Source organism: Talpa occidentalis, unplaced genomic scaffold, assembly GCF_014898055.3.
Source record: "Talpa occidentalis isolate TD23 unplaced genomic scaffold, MPIMG_talOcc4v2.1 talOcc4.16, whole genome shotgun sequence".
Taxonomy (NCBI): domain Eukaryota; kingdom Metazoa; phylum Chordata; class Mammalia; order Eulipotyphla; family Talpidae; genus Talpa; species Talpa occidentalis.
Window position 1 is genome coordinate 57,182,932 of NW_023601653.1, and position 26,530 is coordinate 57,209,461.

At 35.4% G+C, this 26,530-nt stretch overlaps 2 protein-coding genes across 6 annotated transcripts in view; one reads left to right on the top strand and one right to left on the bottom strand.

Moving 5' to 3' along the window:
- Nucleotides 1–26,530, top strand: part of PLCZ1 (phospholipase C zeta 1) — a 214,979-nt gene that overhangs the window by 175,773 nt on the left and 12,676 nt on the right. For 2 of the 5 annotated variants that reach the window (XM_037514276.2, XM_054696414.1), the window contains exons 1-9: nt 2,795–3,145; nt 3,545–3,685; nt 4,733–4,856; nt 10,698–10,935; nt 15,035–15,236; nt 19,065–19,209; nt 20,751–20,900; nt 23,879–24,094; nt 25,307–25,454. In XM_037514276.2, coding sequence (XP_037370173.1) covers nt 3,678–3,685; nt 4,733–4,856; nt 10,698–10,935; nt 15,035–15,236; nt 19,065–19,209; nt 20,751–20,900; nt 23,879–24,094; nt 25,307–25,454 — 1,231 coding nt within the window. In that variant the 5' untranslated portion in view covers nt 2,795–3,145; nt 3,545–3,677. Of the gene's footprint in view, nt 1–2,794; nt 3,146–3,544; nt 3,686–4,732; nt 4,857–10,697; nt 10,936–15,034; nt 15,237–19,064; nt 19,210–20,750; nt 20,901–23,878; nt 24,095–25,306; nt 25,455–26,530 lie in introns of those variants that run through there. The other 3 variants (XM_054696413.1, XM_037514277.2, XM_054696415.1) reach the window with 3 other exon arrangements.
- CAPZA3 (capping actin protein of muscle Z-line subunit alpha 3) lies at nt 1,892–2,980 on the bottom strand. Its single transcript, XM_037514278.2, has one exon. It carries the CDS (start codon nt 2,806–2,808, stop codon nt 1,909–1,911), a length of 900 nt encoding a protein of 299 aa, XP_037370175.1. The 5' UTR covers nt 2,809–2,980; the 3' UTR covers nt 1,892–1,908.

Sequence of the window (26,530 nt, forward strand, 5' to 3'; positions counted from 1 at the left end):
CTTTGCTGCTTTTCTTCTTTATTTACATTGGTTGAAGGCACTGGATCTTTGCTGCTTTTCTTTAGAAAGATTTTTCTTACCTTTTTTCATGACTGATAAAGAATGCCTGTCCTTGTCTGTGCATAATGAGTTGAGTGAAGTAGTAGAAATGGCTTTCATTGAGAAATAGGTTTTATAGGAAATTATTTTAAGTATATAGAAAGTAGACATGTATTACTTTATGGCTAGGGCAGTATTTTTTAAGTGTGGCTTTAAGACCCCTTGCATCAGAATCATCTCTGATAAGTAATTAAATGTAGATTTCCTGACTTACTTGAATCAGAGTTTGGGTTCTGGGAATTTGACTTTGTATATTTTTAACTTTTTATGTATATTTAAATTATATTTTTATTGAGGTAACATTGGTTTACTATACTATATATGATTTAGGGGTGCAGGTTTACACCTCTTCAGATATATGTTACCACACCACACCTACTACCAAAAGCACTGTAATTCTCCATCATAGTCCCTTGGGTCCCCTCCTCTCCCATAATTTGTGTTTTTAAAGATAAACCCTAAGTACCTTTCCTGAGATTCTTGAGGACCACCCACTGGGAAGAAATGTTTGAGAATCAGAAATTCTTACAAAGGATCATGTCTATGCCAATGCTTATTAAGCGAAAATGCTGAACCACACTGAAAATATGCTCAAACCCTGAAAGTTCAATGTTTATTTGAAATATCTACTTGTATGTTAATTTTAAGCAATATTAGACCTTTTCTGAGTTTCATGAACCCAAAATATAAAGTACATTGCTTCCCAGATCAGTAAGTCAGCATTGAGGGATGGGACCTGTGTAGTAGTATTCTGCAATCTTAGCAGAGGCTTATATTTGCAGTTCTCAGGGAACAGCCACATGTGGTTAGTAACACTGATAATTATGGTGGTAAGTGACTGTATAAGTAAACTGCTTTGATTGGAAAACAACAGCACTCCCCCATTCCATTTCCTTTGGGGGTATCCTTTACCCAGAATGCTTGCCTCCATTATTGTAGAGTTCACAACCCTTAATGAGACAGGCATCCACAAAGAGTCATGAGTGATATCCTAGAGGTTAAGATGGGAGCCAATACATGGACCTGTCACTTACTGTGTGGCGAGATGAATTAAGCCACATGAATGCTTAGCTTCTTAGGTACAGTGGGGTTACTACACATACCAATCCAGTGATAGAAAATCTTGTGCAAATTCACCTAGCACAGGGTCTGGACTGAAGTACTTATAGATGCTTATATTGATGTCATAAGAGCTTGACTACATAAGCTTGAGAGATCAGGCCTTTTCTTTCCATTAATTTTTTGAAGACCATGTTAGTTTTCAGAAACCTCCTAAGTCTGCAGTTCTTATATGTGTTGGGTACCACTGTATCCAGGTTTAATAATAGTCCTTAACCTGAGCTAGATTTTTTGATATCTCTTGGTTTCATGGAACATCAGACCTAATGCCATTTATTGAAATGCATATTTTTGGTGTTGGTGTGGACTGAATTGAATTATGTGCATTATTTGCAGTGGCTTTCATTTGCATTTCTTCCCTAGTTCCAAAGAAAATTAGAAATAATCCTACACACACGATTCACCCAGGCCACCTCTATACACTTCTGAGATGCCATTTTCTCTAAAACTGTTTTAGGTTCTAATAAGCGTCTTCAGCTTTATGATGGTTGAAATCATGAAACACATTTATGTCACTCCTTTCTAGCCTTATTGGTAAATATTCCCTGACTAAAATTATTTATTATACTCCCCCCTAGCTTTAACTCACATTTGCTAAGTCATAGACATCTCTTCTAGCTTCTCAATAATAGGGAAAATACCATCCTCTAGAAACACAAATCAGATCAAGCAATTACCCGGAGCAATCCTTTATATTATCCAGTTACATAACACACTTCTTGAATAGATGACATATCCTAATTTAGGGTACATCACCAGATTCAAGTCAGATAGTATCCGCTGCCAATCAATAAGAGTGCGGGTCACTGGAAGATCTCTTCGTAGAATTTTTCTCAGAGCTTCATTTGATAACTCCTGTAATTCTTCTAAGACTGCAGTTTGAAATCTGTTCTCTTGTTCTTCCACAAGCCTTGAAACATTTAGAGCCAGTTGAGCTTGATTAACCACTTCCAAGCTTTCTTTCAGATCCTTGGAGATTTCAATATGAAGGTTCACAGACTTGAAGAAGTGAGCTTGCACAAAAATCCTTCCTGTTACTTGAGTTAGAAATGGGTTTATTTGGAAAATCCATTTGGATTTCCAAAGGCCATTCCAGCAATCTCCTGTATTATAGTTGTGATTCTCAATGCAAGCTATCAAGAACTCCTTATTTTTTACAGATTTTCTCAGTACATTGCAATTTCCTGTTGGATAGTGATCATTCACATACAGTTTTAAGGCACACAAAACAACAGTTCTCAGGTATTCTGTCTCATTTCGAATGATACCATGACTTTGGATGTCTTTCAGCTGGTTTTGAAGCAGGTCGAATTTGAAGGAGAGTTTGCTTTGGTAGTCAAAAAATCGGTAGTCACCCACTACATTGTGGTGAGACAAGAGGACTGCATTTCCATCAATACAGAGTGGGACAGAATATTTTTTGCAGTGTTGGTGTCCTGCACACTCACCTTGATAGTACATAAGTTTTTCATCACGGATAAGCAGACAGAGATCATCAAAAGCATTTACAAATTCCCCAGGAGGAGCCTGAATCAACAGTCTGCGAATTGCTTTTTCTTTCTCTTTCCTACTCAGAACAGCAATTGACATGTTTGGTGGCAGCAGAAGCAAAGCTTCTGAAATGAAGAGTGTTCAACGGATGAGAAAACATTCCATGAGACACCTTTCCCATCAAGGTGTTAAACAGCAAGCTGAAAATTACTGTGTCTAACCATGAAAACTGGTTCTCTGGCACTGTCTGGCGCCTGATGAAGTCATAAAACAACTTTCTTGGTGACATGTGGAACTCATGATGATATCACAATGGATGCCCAGACCCAAAGGAAACCATGACAGTCACCGGCCAACAATGCGCTCAGTCAACCAGTGGAAACTATTTAGAAGATTTTAAGAAACTTAGCCTCCTGAAGAAACTTCTTCCAAAGTGGTGTGTCTCTGTGTGCACTGTATGCTGTCAAGGATCTAGAGAAGCAACCCAGAATTTCTAGGCAATGTTTGGCAGCACTTTGTACCTTGGGGGACCAACCAGCCTTACTTTATGGTCAGGCCCTCCACAGAGCTGCCCCAAAGCCACTGTGGGCATGTTACAATGAAAGGTTTGAAGGGTTTAAACAAAATTGTAAAAATAAAATCAGATAGGATGGCAGTTCATGGAAAAAGGTCAGACAGCAGGGGATGTTGTATTTATAAACACTAGATTTGGAGATGGTCAACACATAAGCAAGAAGCCAGGAAGTTTCAAGGGCAGTGAAATGCAGGACGGTGGGTGTGTGCTAACTCCAAAGAAGAAAGGCTACAAACCACTTGTTCTCTGCTTTCTCTCTAGAAAGGGGGCAGTGGCAACACTGCAAAGGCATCGATGCATTTCTGGCAGAGTTAATTATATTTGGAACCCGTGACAACACCTAATGGGGAGAGACTGCTAAGTGAGGAGAAACGAAACAAGAGGTCATGAAAATATGGAGAGATATCCACTCAGAAGTTCTTTTTGTGTCTCTTTCCTCTTCTTTCTCTTGATTGTATTCCCTTTATTTGATTTTCATTCTTTTTGAAGAGTCCTGAACTTAAGTCCTTATTATTTAAGTATAAACTTTTCATACCTGTCCTCAGCTTTTCTGAGTTTCCTTATCTTTCTTGTATCTTTTTCTTATAAGCACATCAACTTTGCCATATTGACTCATAGACTTTAAATTTAAGGTCCCTCATTAGCTCTAACAATCTGAAATTGAGTAGATTTTTGAACAGTTTTTGCAAATAACTTTCATAGGTGTAGACTGTGCTGTTAATTCTTTACAACCTTAGTTTTTCAAACTGCAATACCTTAATTTTTTGTAGTTTACCTGTATATAATAAGTAAGCTTGATAATTTTAGTTTTCTCTTTAATGCCAAATATATATTCAATGTGGCATTTAAATTTTTTTTTTTATTGAGGTGTATTGGTTTATAATTTGTTACCATGGCATTTTTTAATCCTAGTTATGGTACTCACAATGTTGCTTTTTCGAGCTGTGGGAAAGCTGGACATTTAACTAATATGTGGTAATAACAAGTATATCAGACATGGCTACTATTTATTGAATTTTCAATAGCAGAGACTGTGTTCAAGGACATCCCACCTCCCCATTGTACTGATTTGCCCACTTTTTTTCACATGAAAGAACTGAAGCTGAGAGAGGTCACAAAAAAGGGAGAGTTAAGTCCCTCTTCTCAGGACATGTCTTCTCTCAGTGAACTCTATCTTCCAGTGTAAATTGATTTCTCAAATATTTATTTCTGTTTTTCCTGTACTTTTTAATGTGTTATGGCCTTTAATTTTTAATGTGTTATAGAATATTACATACTTTATTGTGCTTGTTTTAAATATGATTAAGGATAGAATTATTTTGTGATTTAAGTAGAAAGACTCTCCCTTAAAAATAAGTACATTAAGTTGAAGACAGATCACATATTTCTTTTAAGTACTTAGTGACTTTTTGTGAGAATTTCCTTAACCTATTTTTGTGTTCTTCATACGTGGTTTTTGTCGGTAATTCGGGATGACTTTAAAGGTGGAAAAATTAATCTAGAAAAAACTCTGAAATTACTTGAAAAATTAGATATTCCCTGCAATAATATTCATGTGAAATATATTTTTAAGGTGAGATGATATCCACCCCCTGCCTTTCCAGACCTCAGAAGGACTTACTCCAATAAGGCAAATGTTAATAGTTATTTGGATGCTTTCTGCAGATAATACATAGGAAAAATTGGTCTCTTGAGAGTTAAACCAACTAATGATGCCAAATATATTTGTGATGAAGATAAAGAGAATTTAGGTAGAAGGTAAAATGAGTTTCTGACAAAATTTTTTAAATAATACCAGGTTATTGATTGAGAACTATCTGCTGACTCTACAGAAATATTCATATCATATTATGATTGGCAATGTGATTAAATCAAAATCATATAAACAATGAAATGGTAAATGGATTGGATGTTGGTGATTTATAGAAGGAATGAGTGATTATGGGAACATAGTTTCTATTCACCCCAAAGTAGAAAGACATGCCCAGAATTCTGTGTTTAGAGAAGAACTAGGAGGAAGGGAACTTGCCTTAGTTCTTTTACTAGAGGACAGAAGGAAGGGTTGTGAATAAGATTTTTTAAAAGCTGAGTTGAGTTTTGCATTATGAAGATGGCAAATTTTTTGAAGAATCAGACAAGAATACTAGACTGGCCAACCCAGACAGTTAGGAAGGTAGAAAACCTGAACAGGAGTTAGTTTTTTGTAAGCCAGGTTACACAATTCATGTTGAAACTGCCACCACTAACATGAACTGGGAAGATTCTGATATTTTGCTTTAATTGCACTATCATAGATGTGGATAGAAGCAGGTTTCTAGTTCAGAAAATAAAGACAGCTACTTACAAAAAGTAGCTATTGTCAGAGTATCAGCATTTTGGTGCCATTTCTCCCAGCCCAGTTCCCAAAGGTGAGGGAGAATAGATGACAGGTGCATGTACAGTGGTTTACATTACAGAAATCCTGTCTAGGGAGTTATTGTCATTGTTAGTATGTACAGTAACTGACCTACTATTTCCTCTGGAGGGAGACACTGCCTCTTCATTACACGAGCATTCTTGAAAAGGTTGTGAAGAAAGGTAGGGTTGGTGCCTCTGTCCTGTTCAGAAAATGTGTGGAAATGCAGGAGACTCATGGAGAATTGCTCCCAACAGGCAATTCTCTCAATAAGATTTAACTCCCTCCTTTACAAGCCCTAGAGAGAACAACAGTACAGAAAAACCTTTTTTTGCATTTTAGGAAAATTCAGGAAAAGATAAAATGTTTTAGAGTTTTATGAATCCAAGTTGTGTGTGCTATCAGAATTTTAATCAGTTCATATCTAATACTATATTTGAAAAATGCAAATTTTTGTGAAAGACATTTACATGTAGAATTTTCTCCCAATGGTATAATACAAAGGGAGAAACAACTAATGCTCATTTATTAAAATTCACATTCAACACATTATAGATGTAGAAATATATTATTAAGTCTATATGAAATGTGAAATATAAATTTTATTTAGTGATATCAGGTTGCTTTGAATTTTCTGTAAGACAGAGATGTCTATTTGAAATGCACTTGATAAAATGAATGCTGTATTTCAAGGATTATGGAGAATGCTTTACATGTATAATTAGTGAAGAAATAGCTTGCTAATTGAAATTTACAATTATTTGGACATGATGGGATTGAAGATCTGTTGTGTTTAGTAAAACCTTTTTGAAGTGGCTATGAAAACAATGGTTGAAAAATTTGAGGAGCAGAGGTTGCTTAGAATACTCTAAAAACCTCTTCAAAATGACATCAAATACATTGGGAGCATAAATTACATGTAAACAAGACTGATAATCATGATAAATCATTTTTATTAAAATAACTTCCCCAAGTCTTCTAGTAGGCAATATTTTGCTGCCTTTAGGCTAAGTTGACACATATCTATTAAGATGTTGATTAAATAGAATGCATAGGGAAGGTATATTGGTCAGCTAAATTATCTGGATAACTAAAGATTAATTAAGCTTTTTGAACAACCAATTCATTTGCTTCAATTTTTGTTCCAGTCTTTCCATACTTCATGGGTACACTTTTTAGCTAGAGTAAATAAAATGAAATCTTATTTGGGTGACCAAAAGCTTCCAAGTGTCTCAGGGCTATTGTTATTGGCAAGCTTGATGGGTATGGAGAGCCTCTACTCTTTGTTCCCATCTGTGTAGTGATGGCCAATCAGAAATTGCTCTGAGCAATTATCCTAATCTGCAGAATGGACATACTGATACAGTTACTATGCAGCTTTGTTTGGAATATTAAGTAACATAATATTATGATTGTACCCAGTGTTAGGCCTTGCAAAAATGTAGGCACTAAGTAAATATTTGGTGAAGCTAACTCAATCATTATTATTTAGAAAAAATATAGGAAATTGCCTTGATTTATTGATTTTCTAAGAAGTTGACATAAATTCTGACATGAATTACTTTACTTTCAAGGTGACTTTTTATTATAAAATTTGATTTGAGAACATAAAAATTTATTATCCTGAAAAATTAGTATAAATTTCTTTTTACAGAAGACAGAATCTATTTAATTTAGGCTATGAAGTGCTACATTTTTACTTTCCCCTTCCTTTATTTTAATTTTTTGATGATACACTTTACATCTTTTTGTTCTGTGATTCCATAAACAAATTAATGTAGTTAGAGTTCTTTACTACTTTTTTCTAATTTTTATTTTATATTTATTAATGATTTATCCACTGCCAATACATCAGATAATTTTGAGTTTCTATATTTACCTTTACAAAAGATAATTATACCTTATTATTTTGTTACTAATTACCATCCTTTTATTTCAACTTGAAGAAGTACTTCAAAATTTCTTGAAAGGCTAGTCTATGAACTCAAACTATAGCCTGTCTGGAATACTCTTTATTTCTCGATTTTGAAGGATATTTTTCCCAGGTAGAGCATTCTTGGTTGGCAGTTTCCCTTCAGCCCCTTTAATATAGCATCCCACTTCCTTCTGGACTACAAGGTTTCTGCTGTAAAATCTATTGAGAGTTTTATGATTCTTCTCTTATAGGTAACAAGTTGTTTTTCTCTTGGGCTGCTTTGAAAATGTTCTCACTTCCAAATTCTGTGTAATTAGAATGTGTCTTGGCATGGGGCCCTTAGTTTCATCTAATTTGGAACTTTCTGAGATTCCTAGATTTGAAATCTGTTCCTTTTCCCAGATTAGGTAAGTTTTCAGTCATTATTTCTTCAAATAAATTTTCTTTTCTTTTCTCTCTCTCTGCTCCTTCTGAGTCCCCTATGAGTATCATATCACTTAACAATGTTCTGTAAATCCCTTAAGTTTTCTTACTCTTTCTAATTCTTTGTTTTGCCATCTATTGGGATAAACTTTGCTGCCTTATATTTGAGTTTGCTGAGCCTTTGCCCCACTTCATTTAGTCTGTTGTTTACTCTCTTAACATTTTTAGTTCAGTTATTGTGTGCTTTAACCCTGTGATTTCTATTTGGTACTTATTTATTTTTTATCTCTTAGTTGAAATTCTCACTTCATTTATGCATTGTTCTGTTCATCTTGGGGACATTTTTATGACCATTATTTTGAACTGTGTATCAGGTAAATCAAACATCTCTGTTTCATTAGGTCTGTTTCTAGGTTTTTGTTTCTTTTCATTTGGAACCTATTCTTCTGTTTGTTCCTTTTCCTTGACTTTCTTATGCTTTATGTTGGTTTGCATACATTAGATAGAGCAACCATCTCTCCCAGTCTTAAAGGAGTCATCTTCTGTAGGACATGAACTTTATTTCCAACTTTATTTATAATTCAGCCCTTCCTCTTGTTTGGATCTCAATCCTTTGTGAATGTCCAGGCAGTGTTCTTCATTCTTGTGGCTCCCAATCACCGAGGGCGTGCCAAAACTTACTGTTCTAAAGGTGTGGAACATGGACTTATCTGTATACTCCCTCCATAACTTGTCCTGGGACTGTGGGGGTTAGCCAGTCAAGGACTGTCTCTTTGTTTGCCACAGTAAAACATTTCAGTTGGTCAAGTAGTTTATATTCTGCTTGAAAGCAATAGAACTTTCTTTACTTAGTGAATAAGGCATATTTTATTTTCTGCTGTTACTCTGTAGAACTGTTGTCTTGAATTTAGATAGTTTTATTAAAAATTTTTAGGAATGACGGTTACATATTGTTTTTTGTTGACTTGCTGAAGGTCTCATGACAGGATGGGACTAAAATAAAACAATTCTGTAATATTCACTTCTATGGACCTAAAAATCCAGAATTTAAAAGGAGTAAGTTGAATCTTTTTAAGTTTACTATGAACACTGATACTGTGGATTACTTTCAGATCACATAGTTTCAAGGAGCTATTATTGTTTCATGAACACTGCTTTTCCAACTTTTCATTTAACTACATATTCCACCTTTTCTATCTAGTATATTTCCATCTCTTTCCCACTTTGGCCTTTAATTTCAGTCTTTGCTTCTTCAAGTTCCTCCATGTAAATGGATTAATCCTCCACTTTGAACTGACATGCTGCTCTTCACATTTGGTTTTCAACTCAGATTGTTTCTTGATTCCTTTATATCAAACTACCTGGTAATTGCCACTGAAATTTTTTCATGAAATAAAGAGATCATTTCCAGCACGTTCATTCCCTGTGGTACCCTAAGGATTCACTTTATAGGAAAACATCAAAATATAAGACACTAGGCTAGATGGTATGAGGGAAGCAAACATTGATAAGACAAAACAATACATTCATATCTAGACTTGGCATTTATTGTATATCCCCAGTCCTCATAGCATCCTGGGTATCCTGTAGGTAATGATATCTATCCCCACATTGCAGATGAAGACTGGGAAGTTCAGAGAATTTAATTTATATGCCTGAAGTTCCATGTACTTTGGAGCTAGGAATATGTAAGCTCCGTCTGTCTCCAAATTGTCAGCTTTTCACCACAATACCCCCTGCAACACAAGCTGTTTGTATTCAAGCTGTTTATAATGTAATAAGAGTAAAGATTTAGATTAGTTGACTGCCTCGGTTTTTATTTGTAAGTGATTCTGCTAGTTATTCCAACTCTCCCCTACCCCCACTCAAGACAGTCCTGACTTCTCTCTCTCATGCATCTAAAATTTAATGTGTTGAATTCTTCTGACTTCTCCCTTAATAATTTCACTGATACCTATTTTGTTTTTATTCACCACTTCCCACTTGGAATGCATCATCTTTGTTCTCCGATCTATAGTTCTCCATATCTTCCAATTAGTAACACACAATTAATCCTGCTGAAGTTCTACTTTTGCTAGCTATTTCCTACTTGGAACCTCATAGTAGCTCTGTTTCTTTAAATAACTGGGCCCAGCCCACTTTCTTCTCTTTAGCTCATAAAGTTCAAACAGTTTTCCTGAACAGCCAGATGAATTCACTCATTTTCATTGGAACATATCTTGTTTGTTCCTACCCTATGATCACTCAGGTTCCACTTCCTCAAGGTATTATAATACCACTGCAGTTTCTCTAGTCCACAATAATTTTAAATGGGTTTAGTAAATACTCTGAGAACTATGGTATTGGCTGTATATTGGTGGCATATGATCCCATACTGCCCTTAAGAAAGTGAAGAAATAGAGTGGAATAGAATAATTGTATAATTATAAGACAAACTTAGATTTCACCTTCCCCATCCCTCCTTCCACTCCTGTTATAGTCACTGAATTTCAAGTAGGGATGAGACACCAAGCTTTTCCCAACTTTGATGTAATTTCATGCAATTTTATTTTAAATAAAATCTAATGTATGATTTATCTTTTAAACCTAAGAAGCTATATATATATTAACACAAATACTCATTCATTCTGTGTATTTTTTATATTCATAATGTGAACCCACCAGTCATTTTTTTTTAGTAGAATAATGACAGACTGAAGCAAGGAAGAATTACCATAGAAGAATTTAGAGCAATTTATCGAGTTCTGACACACAGAGAAGAAATTATTGAGATTTTCAACACATATGCTGAAAACAGGAAATTTCTAATTGAAGGAAATCTGGTCAAATTTTTGGTACAAGAGCAGTTTTTACTTGATAGCAATAAAAGCAGTAAAAATGCTTCTGAGATCATTCAAAAATATGAGCCTATTGAAGAAGGTATGCATGTATTTCAAAGTTTTATCAAATATTTATATGCAAAGTACTTTATGACTTATAATTATCATTTTCAAATTTCTGGCTCGGTCATATTTCTTCAGTTTTATTTTTGTGTTTCCCCTTTAGGAAAGCTTCATTGTGTGACCATGACTTTCTTCCTTTAGCACCGTCCAGCCCGTTTCTTCTAATTGCTTCTGTATATCCCTTAGGTGTTCAGAGATGAACTTAGGTGTGGACAGCATGAGAGTTCTGTTGCATGAAATGGAAGGAAGTGCCTTGACAATCATTGCTAATATAAAACCCATTACAGACATCTTTCATGTTTATGCATTTTATTATTGAAAAAAATATGGCAATTAAATGAACTAATTGGTAGCAGTTCTAGGAAAGAAAGTATTACAAACTCACCAGTTTCTCTACTGTCTGCATAATTGTCTACAACATCTTATGAACTTTTTAAAAAAGCAATAAAATTGCTTTTCCTTCATTTTTGAATGCAGCCATTTGGCTTGGCTTACATTAAATGAACCTGACATTAAGATGTCATAAAATTTTTGATCTTTGGTCCATTTTTCAATGGATAAAACCCTTCAGTTTTTTCACTTATGCTCATTTTTATATAAAATAATAAATACATAAAAAATTACACATAATAATATAAAAAGCACTGTTAAAGCACATTGTCTACCTTACTGAAATCAATAGGATAGATAAAAATATTTAACAATGGATATATGAAAGGCCATGATCTGCTTTTGAAGATTCATTAATTTTCCTACTGACATATCATTACATAGGGCCTAACAAAACTGAGCTTATTCCTCTGTAGGCCTAACTTAATCAAGTAATTATAATTTATTCAAAGAATTATTTATTTTACTAAATATGGTTCTAGGGGCTATGGATACAGTGGAAAACAAGACAGTTATATTCCTGATGGTGACTGGGGGATGATTGAGAGTAGACAAACATATAAAAGGATAATTCTGAGTAGCTGTGAAAAAAATTAAAACAGAGAAAGTGATAGTAAAACACCTAGGAGGTCCAGTTCAGGTAGTGCGTTTAGGAGGGCCTTCTCTGAGGATGTGATTTTTTTTTTTTTAAGTTTTATTTATTTATTTGTACAAGCACTGGGTATAGTCAGAAGCACAGGAGGGTGAGAGAATTCACCAGAGACAGAGCAGGGAGCAGAACAGACAGACTGACAAAATACATTGCTGAGGGGAGCAGCGGGAGCCGCAGGAGAGGTCTATGCGCCATGTGGGACCCACGCTGGCACAGCCCAGCCCTCAACCGCTGCGCCACTAGGTAGGCCCCTAAGGATGTGATTTTTGAGCTGGGACCCAAGTGACAAAACAGAACCAGTCATGCGCCAAAGTGGGAGAAGTGTCTGAAGTTGAGAGAAGTATTGGACCTGAATTGGAGAATTCAGGGAGCAGGAGGAGCACAGTGTGTTTAGAAGTTTGAGAGAGAGGGCAAGGTGAATTTGCAGCGATAGGCAGGGATCAAATCTTCTTGAGTCTTGGCTTCATTTTGGCTTCATGATTCATTGTCATGTAAGCTTTAAGCATTGTGGTGGTAAGATCAAATGCAGTGTTAGTAAGGTTTGGGCTGATCACTAAACACCTTTGCAGGTTTGCAGCAAGATAAAGAGCTTGCGTGAGAATGTAAAACACCTTTAGCACTCTCTAAGGAAGTCTTGATTTATGTTCTGGCTCAAACTCTTCAAGCTTTTTATGTCTTCCCTGACTGGAAACAACCAGTTCACAGACAAGCACTTTCAGTAGTGCTGATCTAGGGGCTATTCCAACTTTTTTTTTCCTTTGGCACTGTTATTTGCAGGTGGCAAATTAAAAGGGATAATGTGACATGGAGGCAGTGACATCTTAAAATTGTGTCTGCACTTAACTATAAAATCACAGTATTCAACCTTTCCATTTTTTGAAACTTTCCCTGTATCACATACTTTCATTTACCTGACTGTTGAAAATATTAGAAACTTATTAAGGCCTGTTTGAATTATGTTCTTATAGTCCCAAATGCTTCCAAGTTCCTCAATCTCATCTCACATTGGAATATAATGTAAACCAAATGAGGCTTTTAAAAATCTGAGAGATTAACTCTCATCTCAATCTGGTAGTTTTTAGGGTCAAAAATTAATTTTTCTACTCTATTACCAAGATATTTAATTCATTGTTCAATAGTTCAAAAGGACTGTATGGCAAACGCTGAAGAATATTTTTATGCAAATCCTTACTATTACAATATATGATGAACTTCCCCCATAAATTCCTAAATGTGCATGACTTTGAGATAGCTTGCATGCCTATATACATTTTATGTATTTTCTCCTAGCATTTTTTTTTTTTTTTGTGGGACCCTCACCGGCTGCCAGGGAACGAACCGGCACTGCGGAGGCTGTGGGCAGCCTCGCAGCCCAGCCTCAACCGCTGCGCCACCAGGGGAGGCCCCCTAGCATTTATTTTTTAAAAGCAAAATTGTAATAGCATCTCAAATGGTGACTTTTTCACTTTTATAATGTCATAAACATTTCCTTATGTCACTGCATATTTTTTTTCTGATACATTATTTTAAATGGCTACTTAGTATTGTATCATGCTTTGAGTTTTCATTTGTTTCCTTCTCTCATTTAATTTGCATTTATAAATAATGCTAGTGTGAGCATTCTTGCACATCAATCTTAGTGTGACTCTTCATTTCTGTAGTACAAATTCCGAGAAATAAAATCTTTACCAAGGATTTCTCACTAAAATGAATACTCACACCAACTTTTATTTTGAGACAAACTGAATTCAAGCACAAGAAAAACAGCAACTAACATTTATAGAGCTAGTATATAGGAATAGATGCTATGATCATCATCATTCCAAAGATAGCAAAAGGTTAACTAACATGTTTGTTATAAGCAGATGGATTCTACTCAGGCTATCTGATTCCAGAGCCAGTATTCTGCTTAGAAAATAATTTTGGAATATCATGCTGAGTATAAAGAATTCAGTAAAAAAAATTCAGAGATAATTTACTAAAAATGGTAATATGCAAACAACCCAGCAATTCCATTTGTAGGCATGCATCCTACAGAAATGTGCACATATTTCCATTAAAGGACAAATATTGGTTGCTTATAACAATATTCTTTACAATAGACTCAAATTGGAAATTATCTGAATGTTCATCAAGAGTAGAATAGTAAATAAGTAAATAGTAAATAAGTAAGTACACTGTGGTGCACACATGCAGTGGAATACAATACTATATGGGAAAAAACAATGTTGAATTATATGTAATTCTAGGAATAAATCCCAGAGGGCCTTCCTGGTGGTGCAGGGGGTTAAGACGCAACCTATGAAGCTGTCCGCAGGTTCTGCAGCATGAGTTTGAACCCCTGGCCAGCCAGGGAGCAACCCACATGGCATAGCAGACCTCTCTGGCTCACCCCCTGCTCCCCTCCGCAGTGTACTTTGGTCGATCTGCCTGTTCTGTTCCTCACTCTGTGTCTGGTGGATCCCCTCACCCCCCACACCTCTGGCCTGTACCCCAGCTCTTGTGTGCATAAATAAATAGATCTTTTATAAAAAGAGAATAAATCCTAGAAACAATGACTAGCAAACTAAACTAGCCACAAAAAATACATTCTGTATGAACTCATTCATACAAAGCACAAAACCCAGAAAAAACTAATCTATGCTATTAGAAGCCAGACCCCACTTGAGTGGGGGAGAGAGATTGTAAAGTTAGCAAGAAGCAGGCTATAATGTTCTGTTCTTTGATGGAGGTGCTGTTTCACTTGATGTTTAATTTCTTAAGATTTATTGATCTATAATATATTTAGTCTTCTCATATATGTTTTACATAACATTTAAAAATCAGATACTTATTAAATGGCACATTATTATGTTTAGATAGAACTAGAGCATTCATTAAAAATTGTTTTTCCAAAGAAAAATTAGGACTAGCATTGACATTAATTATAGATGCATATTTTAGAAATGTACTGTTACCAAATAAATTTTAAAATGAGATGTACTTTTTATGCAGTTAATAATATTTCTGTATCCTTTTAAATTTATTTTTACAGTTAAGAAAGCACGCCAGATGTCCTTTGAAGGTTTTACAAGATACATTGGTTCACCTGAATGTCTTCTATTTAAAAATGAATGTGAGAAAGTTTACCAGGACATGACTCATCCATTAAATGATTATTTTATTTCAAGTTCACATAATACATACTTGGTATCTGGCCAATTTCTGGGACCAAGTGATCTTTGGGGATATATAAGGTATTTATTTTGATTTGGTTTAGAAATCATGGGGCTAATTGATCTTAAGTATATGTTGATAATTTCATGGACTAACAGGTCATATAGAGAAGATGAACTAGGGTAATGTAATAGGAAGTAACTCTGGGGTTGGAGGGTGTCACATTAAAGGTTCAGAAAAGATTTCTCAGAAGATGACATTATTGTGGTCTAAGTAATGAATAAGAGGAAACCTCAGAAAGATCTGGTAGGAAGAGCATGCTAAGTAGACTAAATTGTAAGTACTTGGCATATTTAAATGAGAGCAAGACAGCAAATGTGGTTGGAACCATGTAAATGGAGGATGAAAAGTGGTGAGTTTGATGATCAGTTTATGACAGTCTCAGGGACTATGGAAAGGAGAATGGATTTTATTCCAGATGCTTTGGGAAGCCATTGGAGGGATCTTTAGGATAATGTCATAACTGTTTTACATTTTACCATAGTGTAGAGATTCATGGTGCATGTGTGGAGGTAGATAATGATTTGGGAAGATCTTGCAAGTAGCCTAAGTGATGATGATTATTTAGATGGTGAATTCCTGAGGTGGTAGTTGAATAAGTGGTTGAATTTGAAATACTTTAAAGCAGTTGAGCCAACAACACTAATCAGGCGATTTGAAGAGAGGAATGGGGAAAAGAAAATATCAAACTATTTTAGCCTAAGAAAAACATAGTGGTGAAGCCTGAGAGAGGAGACATTGTAGGCTGTGAGTCAGCAGCAAGAGTTTAGTGGTTTCCAAGTTCGATTTGAGATATTAATTGGTTATCAAAGGGCTAGGTCTGATAGTCAGTTACATGTATCAGATAGTCAGGATCTTAGAAGAGATATCCAGGCTGGGAAAATAGAATTGGAGGTTGCCAGAATATAGGTGGTATTCAAAGCCATGTGATAGGATATTACTTAAAACTATAGAAAAGGTATCTAATAATCCCATAATATTAAACTTACAAATAAATACTACTTTTCACTATTTAAAATCTAATTCAGGAGTCTAAACTCAGTAATGTATCCATTTAAAATTCTGTAATTATAGTCTAATTCGTGACCGTATTTTCATTCTAGAAAGTTCTACTCATGCTTTATTTCTTTAGTTCTTTTAAAAATATAATATAGATTTTAGTTTAGAAATACAGAAAATTTTTGCATTCCCAGAACTATTCCAAACTAAAAATCAAATATGAATTTAATTGCATTTCTTCCTCTGTTTCTTACTTGTGGAAGACACCCCCTCCCCCTTTGGGAAGATATACTTTCTGATTGCAAGTCTTTCAAAACTTCTCTACTCTTCAGAGGTGGCATATTGTAATTCATGCCTTTTAATATTTATTTTTCTGATGTTGATCATTTCTCCCTTTCCCTCATTTGTTAATTATGTGAATAGATACAGCCTCTTTGTGTTTTTATTTCCTCGTCATTAAGAGAGGAAAACTAATATTAATGGTCTGATATTAAATATTTTAATCCAAGAAAAGCCCCTTAAACTTTTTAAGGGACATACTTCTTTACTTAGCGAGAAAGAAATTTCCATTACTCATATTCAAAAAGTGGAGTCATGTGAAATAGTGGAAAGTGACCTCAACATCACTGGAGAAGGCATGCCTTTGTCTTATCTGTCTCTGAATAACAGGGGTTGGTATGAAACAGTGCAACTCTGTCAGATTATTTTGCTGGGGACCAAACTATGTAGTAAAAATAAATAGTTTGATGATGGTTGACTTGATCTGGTGATAAAAATAAAACTAGAGAAATAGCAAGGATCAATATTATTTAGTCTGTAGTGCATGAGTTTTCTTCCACAGCTGAGATTTTAGTAGGTTTTTTTTTTTTTTCCTAGCAGAGAGTTCAAGAATGTTTGCTGGTACAAGCCCAGAGAACTGATATTTTGTTTTGATAAAAAGTGCAAGACAATTTACTTTGACAGTCAACTGAGAGAAGTGAAACAGATATTCTTTCATGGCAATTAACAAATGTTACAAATAGATTTTGATTTTTTAAATTTTATTTTTATATTTCCCATACAATTGCAACCCCCTTATTTTGACCCCAATCCCTCCTTTTCCTGCCCCCCCCCCAGTGTGTCTCTGGTTCATAGTTGTTTGTTGATTTTGCTTTTTTCTTTCTTACAGTTATTCTTTTTCCTGGTCCCTTATTTAGGTTTTCTAGATTCCTGCTATGAGTGAGACCATCCGGTATTTATCTTTTTCTTTCTGGCTTATTTTTCTGAGCATGATCCCTTCCAGCGCCATCCATGTTGCTGCAAATTGCATGTGTTTATCTTTTTTGAATGCTGAGTAATATTCCATTGTGTATATGTACCACTAGATTTTGATTCTTAATCCAGCGCCTTAGACCTCTAGGCCACGCTACCACGTGCTTTCCCAACTTAAAATCTAAATATGTAAATAAAACTATGAGTTGAGAAATATATTCATTATGAATTCTACAAATATAGCCCAATTTAGGAATTGTACCTACAGTTGTTCACCTTATTCACCAATGGAAATATAGTACATCACTACATCCTGAAACAAGCAGTATGCAGTTAAAAAGTGCAAATATCGCCATAGAAAGCATACTCAAAAAATGTTCAGCAAGAATTTCTAAATAATTTTATATTTTGTCCAGTTTTGGTGAAATCTCTAAGATTGATGAGATTCATGCGTTCCCTTCCCCTACCTCCTTCTATCTGTATTATTCCAAAGGGGCGAAAGGTTTTTTTTCCCCTGAATTCAGCACATTAACTTCAATGTCATAATTGTTTTATCTTTTCTTCACTACAGTCTTACCTAAATACTGCTTGAATCTTCTCTGTAGAAAGCGTGCTAAATATGATCCCCAAAGAAGTACCAGATCTAAAAGGTTTACTTTCACATATGGCCTTTCACATATGTTTGGTAGTGTGTGTTTCTGTTGGGAAGAAAAGCTGATTATATATCAATCACTAGGTAGTGGGATCACACCAGATTGTTATTGCTTAGGGTGGGGTTTTTCAAATTATTTACATTTTGGATCAGATCAATCTCTGTTGTGGGGAGTTGGTCCTGTGTATTGTAGACGGTTTAACCCCTACCTTATAGATGCCGGTGGCAGAACTCCTTCCATTCCAATTGTAGCAGCCGAAAATGTAGCCAGACATTGGTAAATGTCTGTGGGGAGTTAAAATTGTTCTTACAGAGCCACTGCCTAGAGACCTTGTGCTAATTTTATATACTTCTCAGAAAACTGGTATTAACTTGGTTTTGTATGAGAAAAATGCCTTCATATATGGCAGGGGGCTACTTTGACTTCCTTCTTGAAAAACAAGTATCAAATCTAGGATCCTGGGGTTTCAAGTTACCTGTCTTTTTATTTTCCAATTCTCTCTCTTCCAAGATTGCAGTTTAGGGATCTCTATCTGCCTTCTACTTTTCTTCTTATACATCATAGTTCCCATTTTTCTGGTATAAAACTAATCACTATTTATTGTTCATAAACTATATATCAAACATGTTTATATGGGGCTGAAGTTTTAATTCCTGCCCTTGTAGAACTTAGCATGTAAGGAATGGGTAGAAATAGTGGGTGTTAGAATCCACAGCTCTACACATCTTGCTGGTAGTCCTCTGCAGCCAGCACATGACAGTGGTATGTCAGGCTGTGCTCACAGAGAAGAAGAATTATGTTAGTTCAGTGGAACACTTTGTTTTTATTATGGACTCATCTATGCCTTTATTGAAAAATCATCAGTAGTCTCTGGAATATTTTGAGACTACGGTATCCAGTTTAGTGATCCCAGAATGACCATTTATTTTTATCAAATTTTGTCAGTGCTCTTGTGAAGGGATGCCGATGTCTGGAAATTGACTGCTGGGATGGATCACAAAATGAACCTGTTGTTTACCATGGTTACACCTTCACCAGCAAACTTCTGTTTAAAACTGTTATCCAAGCGATACAGAAATATGCATTCCTAGTATGTGCATGTCTTTGTTAAATTATACTTACTTAAACTTATTATAAATTACTTGTTTCAAAATCCTGTAATGCATCACCTAAGTTTATGTGTTTATCTTTTTGTAAAAGAAAAAGTCAATGAGAATTTTTAATGATAACATGTATACCTTCTGTATATGTGGGAGAGACCTGTATAACTGAGCAACTTACCCATGTGGCTTCAGACACTAACTTAAATAGTCTAGTTAAGACAAGAGAGGTTGGGGAAGAAAGAGGAAATTTGGGTGGGTTCAGTAATATTTCAAATTTTGGATATGATATGTTTATGGGCAGTGAAATCCATGTAGTTAAAGCATATAGTATACAGAATATAGTATATATGTAGCATACAGTATCCATATAGAAGTATATAGTTCAAGGTAACTTTATTACACTTAATTTTAACATATTTCATGAAACTTCTTTTTTAATTATAAAATATATATAATATGTGTATGTTATGTCACAAGGAAAAATACATTTTCTGATCCTAATTATGGCCAAAAAAGTTTGAAAATACTGGTCTTTATAATAGTAAATATTTTACCAATATTCTACTATTTTACTTTGCTTTAAGACACAAAAATATGTCAGAAATGTACTATCTCAGTTATTGATAATTTGAATATGATGACAGCTATTCATGTAGCAAAGGACATTTAGAAATTTACTTTTGATTCAAAGATCTGGATTATTTCTGGAACTTCTAACTTCAGTTTATTAATCCTAGTATATGAAATGAGAAGATTTTAACAATCACTCGTTTTTGAATAATACTTGGTCCCATTTCCAACTGTGACTAGTTAAGTACGTGCAGACATGTAAAATTATTTGGTAAACTTAGTATATTTGATTTTGTTCTTAAGTACATCCATTATAGTATAGTTAAACTGATCTAACAAAATCAGTATTTAAGCAATGTTAAACTTACAAATCTGATAACCCTAATGTTTCCCCCAAAGTCAATAAATTATTTGTAAACACAAGCTTAAAATCACAGATCTGAATCAGTTTCTCTAGTGTATTAGAATTACACTATAAAATGCCAAATATCCACAAAATATGATTTTTTCTTTTTTTAATTTTTTTTTAAAGATAGATTTATTTATTTTATTTATACAAGAGCAGGGGTACAGGCCAGGGTGGGAGGATTCTCCAGAGATAGAGCAAAGAACAGAACAGGCAGACTGACGAAATACACTGCTGAGGGGAGCATCGGGCAAGACAGGAGAGGTCTGCCGCCCAATGTGGGTTGCTCCGAGGCTGATAGGGATCGAAACGGCACTGCAGAGGCTGCGGACAGCTTCACAGTGCTGTGCTCAACTGCCTGTGCCACCAGGGATGCCCAAAATATGAATTTTTCTTTATATAAACTCAAAAATAATTTATTTAAAGAGTACTTATTTAGCAAAGGTACTAAACATTAAATGTAGGTTTAATACTGATTAAGTGCTTCTATTAATTGCACTATAGCTGTTGAGTTGTTCTGATCAATAACTGTAGTAATGGTTAATTTTTTAGACATCTGACTACCCGGTGGTGCTCTCTTTAGAAAATCATTGTTCCCCTTCCCAACAAGAAGTGATGGCAGACAATTTGCAATCTATTTTTGGAGATGCCTTGCTTTCTGATATGCTTGATGATTTTCCAGACAAGCTACCTTCCCCAGAGGTAACATTTTGTTTGAGAACTTCAGGTTATGAAAAAAAAAAGAAGATAAAGTATGTCACTATGTATTGGCCTTTAAGACTGAGCTAGAAATCAGTGGAAATGGGTAGTTTTGATTATTTATAGAAGTGTATCTTTACAGTGTGTTGCCTGGGAAATGTTCCTGTGAGCATTTAGGTGAATATATTTTGATAAAGAGAAAATGGAGCTATATGTATGTACAACCTCACATTTCACTGTGTATCATATCCCATGAAGCCAGAATTTCAAGTTTGTTAATATAAGAATATAGGAATTTCATATTTTTTTAATAGGCAAAAGACTGAGAAAGTGGCAATGACCTAGGTTATCAGTAAAGTCCTTGCCAGATCCCTCAGTACTGGAGTGGCAGGTTTTCCTCCCTCTTTTCTATTAACCTGTGTCTACAGGTCCCTTTCTATCTTCAGTTGAGATACTCAAGTATTTGATTTAAAAAAATACCCCCACTCTTAGGATTTCAGTTCTCTCTCCAGCTAGCTGTTTGTTTTATTAATCCCTGTCTCAGGCCAAATTTCCATCTCCTCGCAACCTACCCATCAGTCTTTCTCTTACACCTGCACCATAGTCAGTGTCTAATGGTCATCAGTGGCTTTCCTTCGAGTAAACTCTAGTGGACCTGTGTCAGTCTTCATCTGACTTGTTCCCTGTATGGCATTCACTACCATGGAACTCTCCCTCCTTTCCTTGAAACACTATCCTTGAGCTTCATATTCTTTACTTTTCCCCATTCCACTCTGGCCATTCCCCCTTAGTTTCCTTCACTGGCTCTAAGTTTTATCAGCTGATAAGTGAACTTTTTCTTTTCTTACATGCTAACAGTGTCCAACAACCCAGTAGTTTAGTTTTGACATGTCATTTTTTCATTAGATAGAGCAATGTGTTTTATATGTTTTTATATCTGAATATTTCACTTTATATTTGTCTTTATTTAAATGGACAATTTAAAGTATTGTGATAATAATAACAAGAAGTATAGGAATCATGATAGAATTAAAATGGACAAAAAATAGATTGAACAAATACAAAACTGTGGCTCTTGGACTTTATAGAATTGGTCACTCACTAAATGTGTCCAGCTTTGACAGAAGAGAAATATTTAAGAACTTATGCAAAATGCCAGCAAAATATCATTAAAGATTTAATATAAGAGTCATGGTCTAATACAGAAATGATAAAAAGGTTTAGCTTTCTAGGAATGGAATCCTCCCTCCTACTACTTATAAGTCTGTCTTTTAGCAGTCAGAGATATATGATGATATAAAGTTAGGAGACACTTTCCAATGAGTAAATGAAGCATTAGAGATGAAGTCATTTTGTCATACTGCACTCAGTCTTCAGTGTATAAGAGAATGCCTGCAGACTTGTTTAACACACGTAATTCCAGTTCCACTAAACAAGAATCTCTAAATTTGAAGTAGATCTGAGTTATCTGTTCCTTTAACAGGCACTCTTTTTTTTTTTCCCTTTAACAGGCATTCTGGGTGATGCTTTTGATAAAGGTAGTTGCACTCTGCAATAGAAGGGTGGTGGGGAAAGGAGAAGACCCGAGGTGATGGGGAGTGGAAGTGGGTACCTGAGGATGACAAAGAGAAGGAGCAATCAGATTGAAGGAAAGAAATTTACTTCACAATACAGATTTCAGCAGCATTGTATACAACATAATAGTCACTTAATAAGTATATTTGATAAGGTAGTAAATATTTGAAAAGGAAAGGAATAACTATGGGCATAAAGGGAACAAGAAAGCTTTGGATTTAGAACAAGTGACCCTGGTGGTGAATTTTGTTATGTTCCTAGTTTTGGTGGACAGGAACTATTATGTTGGTGATGCTGTTACAGGGCAGGGAGAGGGGCAGCCCAAACCCTGCAAACCTGCCTATTCTAAATGGGTTCTGCCATCCGCCGCATCAACACAAAACATATGAGACTTTAGTGGGAAGGAACTTTAATAAAACTAGGAAACAATACAGGAAAGGCAAAGAGTCTAGTTTCTAAATGAAGCACCCAAAGTTACCTGTCCCCTCGTGGGTAAAAGTCCATCCATATGGGATCGGCCCAGAGCAAGGCCCCAGAGCCTGCCACAAGTCTAAAGTATCTTCTAGTGGGGATCCACAGAAAAGGGTCAGAAACAACCAGACAAGCCTGGAAGGAAAAGAGCAAAATCAAAATCAAGATAAAAGTTGCCATTGTCACCTCCCCACGGGTCTCACCCACATCTGTGTCACCCAGTCCACGACCAAAAGACAAGTGCAGTTTCTTCACGTGTCTCTAGGCTCCATGCGCCTCCTCCAGGTCTCCTTCTGGGTCCATCCTGCTTCCTTCCTTCCTCAGTCTCCTCTGCAGCCTCTTCTCTTCCTGCTCAGCTCCACCCTCCATTTGGGTGGGGCAGGGAACCTGGAACCTCCCCCTTTCCTGGGGACCACCCTGTTACAATGCTTTTGTGTCATTCAGTTGAGATGTGAAGGTTGTTTACTAATCTTTCATTTAAACTCAGTCTATGTGATATTGCTATAGATAATACTACCCACTTGATGCCATGTAATACTTTGTAATAAGAGAGTAATGACCTCACAGTATAACTACCAGAAGTTGTAATAGTCTAACCTCTGTAACATTGCTAGTATTTTAATGTGTCCCTATAAACACTTTTCAAGTATTTTAATTAATGTGAACTGTAGTCATGTAAGGAATGTAAGAGAAATGAAATTACAGTCAGTCACAATCACAATAGTCTTATTTGGGGTAAATTTTTATCAGTATCATCAATAATGTCCCTGGATCTATCACAGTATTTATAGGGGTGTGAAAAAGATAGAACTCTTGCACATCTTGCTACTGTGGACTAATTGAAAACACAACAAAAGACTTTTCAATTACTGTCACAAATGCAAACTTAACCTGTAAATGTGTAACTGTATTTCTCTTTCATATTGTTTCTATAGGCATTAAAATTTAAAATATTAGTTAAAAATAAGAAAATGGGAACCTTAAAAGAAACCCGGGAAAGGAAAGGTTATAATAAACATGGTCAGATAGCGGAATATGAAGAAGAGGAGGATCAAGAGGAGGAAGACTACAAAATTAAAGAATTGGAATATAGTCTAGTAAAGCAAGCAGAATCAAGTTCAGCTGGATTACCACTTTTCAGGAAAAAGAGGGTGAGATTTCTGCTTTGTGAAAATCTAATAAATGATTAAGAGGTATCTTATTTTGTTATTAAGAATTTAAAAATGTGGGGTGGGGGGGTGGAAAAATCTTTTTCCTCTTTCTGGAAATTCTATTACTTAAAATTTGTTTGGAAAAATTTGTAGTGGAAAAAATTTTAACAGTTGTCTCTTTGTGAATTGTTTTTAAATTTTTTCTCTATAGTCAATAAATATTAAGCATCTTATATGCAAGGTACTGTGCAGCATACAGGTAGAGATAAGCAACATAATGTTCCTGCCCTCAAGGAGATCATACTGTCAAATACAAGAACATCACTTTATCATACACAGTACTATGAGCATATCAATTAGTATAATTAAAAAGCATATCAGGTTGCAAGTGATATAAAGCCATTTCATCTGGTTTAAGTAAAATGTGAATTAATTAATTGGCCCACATAAACACAAAATTCAGGGAAAGGGATTATAATTTCAAGAACTACTTTGTGTAATACAACAAGCAAAGCTTGCAGAAATTTCTTTCGCCAACTTTGGTCTCACTTTCTCTTTATTTATACAAGACTTTGCAAAGCTTTGGCTTCATATACTTTCAGGTTCAAATGCAGTGGTGGGCTTAGCTATTTCTCGGCTCACCAAACAAATTCTTTATGTTCAGTGACTATGCTCCAGATTTGTGCAAATCCCTGAACCACTATCACCAGGGTGGTGCAAAGCTGATTAGCTAGTCCCCAGCTACATTTATGATACTTAAACACATTGCCTGAGCTTGAAAAAGAATGTTTCCTAGAAACAAACCATGGAGAGGGGTTAACAGAGGAATATAGGTTATAGATGCTGGGCTGTAAACGAGCAAATGTACAGTATACAGAAGTTATCCCAAAATAATTGATCACACTGAGAACATACTTAGTCATGACCAAAATTCCTAAATTTATAAAATTTATGAGAATTAACTGAGATCTGCGGAGAAAGGAAATATTTACAATTGTCTTCCATACCTATTACATTAATTGGCATTTTAGATTTAGCTGATCTCATATTAACATTAAGCAGTATATTCATTAAAAACCCATAAAAATATTTTTAGGAGATATAAAAAATAAAATCATTGATGTGATAGCATATTTTCTTTATTGGAAAAGCAAGTTTTCAATGATCAGTGCAAAAATGTGAAATTGTGGCATTTTATTTCACACTTCAAAGGGAAAAGTGGCTCTGGCCTTATCTGATCTTGTCATTTATACTAAAGCTGAGAAATTCAGAAGCTTTCAACATTCAAAACTATATCAACAATTTAATGAAACTAATTCTATTGGGGAGACACAAGCCCGGAAACTTTGCAAGTTGAGAGGTAAATTCTCATGATTCAAATAGATGAAGTTGTATTCATTGCTCTGGTATTAAGATTGGTCAATAATATTTATTTAAAAAAAACCACTATTTTATCATGATATTTTTATTTAACATTATATTTAATAAGACAATATATGACTAAGGTGACATTAAGTTGTATTTTATAAAACTCAACCATTAATTTGTTTAACTCAGGAAATTTTGACTGAGGATATCTAGTATGGACACTTTGCTGGGTGGGGATGCAGTGAGTTGAGTGACAAGGCTGCAGAAATAGGAAGATCCTAATGGCAAGGAACTTTTGCAAGTCAAGTTGTCCTGAATCAAAGATGAACAGGATAAAGAGTGAAATTTCAGGTGTCACATGAGCCCCTGTGTGTTTCTGAAAGTTGTCTGAGATACAGCAGGAGGTAAGGCTGTAAGCAGGGAAGAGGTGATGAATCTGACAATGGTGAGAATAGAGTGAGGGTGAGCTATGTGGATTCAGTAGACATCTGAGTCAGAGTCAAATAGACCTGGAAGCCGATGTCTGTGGTGAAAGGAGCAAGAGATACCACCCAGGTCAGACTAATTGATGACTGTGCTGTGTGTGTAGATATACCTTTTGTCTTAATCTTCTTTTCACTCTCTTTTGAGTCTAAATCTGAGGTGGGTTATTCTGTTTGGTAGAGCCCAAATGCAAGAGACCTGCTTGAGAAAGAGAATGGGAAACAGACTTTTCCTCCTTCATAGATATATGTGGCAAGGAATATCCTCAAATTAAAAGGGATGGGCAATTAACTCAACACTCAGGTGATTCCAAAGCCTTCTAAAACATTAACATCTAAACATCTGAAAATAACAACTTACCATGTTGCATAGAAATAACTTGGCAGGTAATTCGGTATCTGCAACTGCTCATAAAAAAGCTGTTGGTGGGTCTCCTTGATGGCACAGTGGTTGAGCACTGGGCTGCGAAGCTACCCGCAGCCTCTGCAATACTGGTTCCATCCCGAGCCACCGGTGAGGGTCCCACATGGCGCGCAGACCTCTCCTGGTGGGCCTGCTGCTCCCTCAGCAGTGTACTTCATCAGT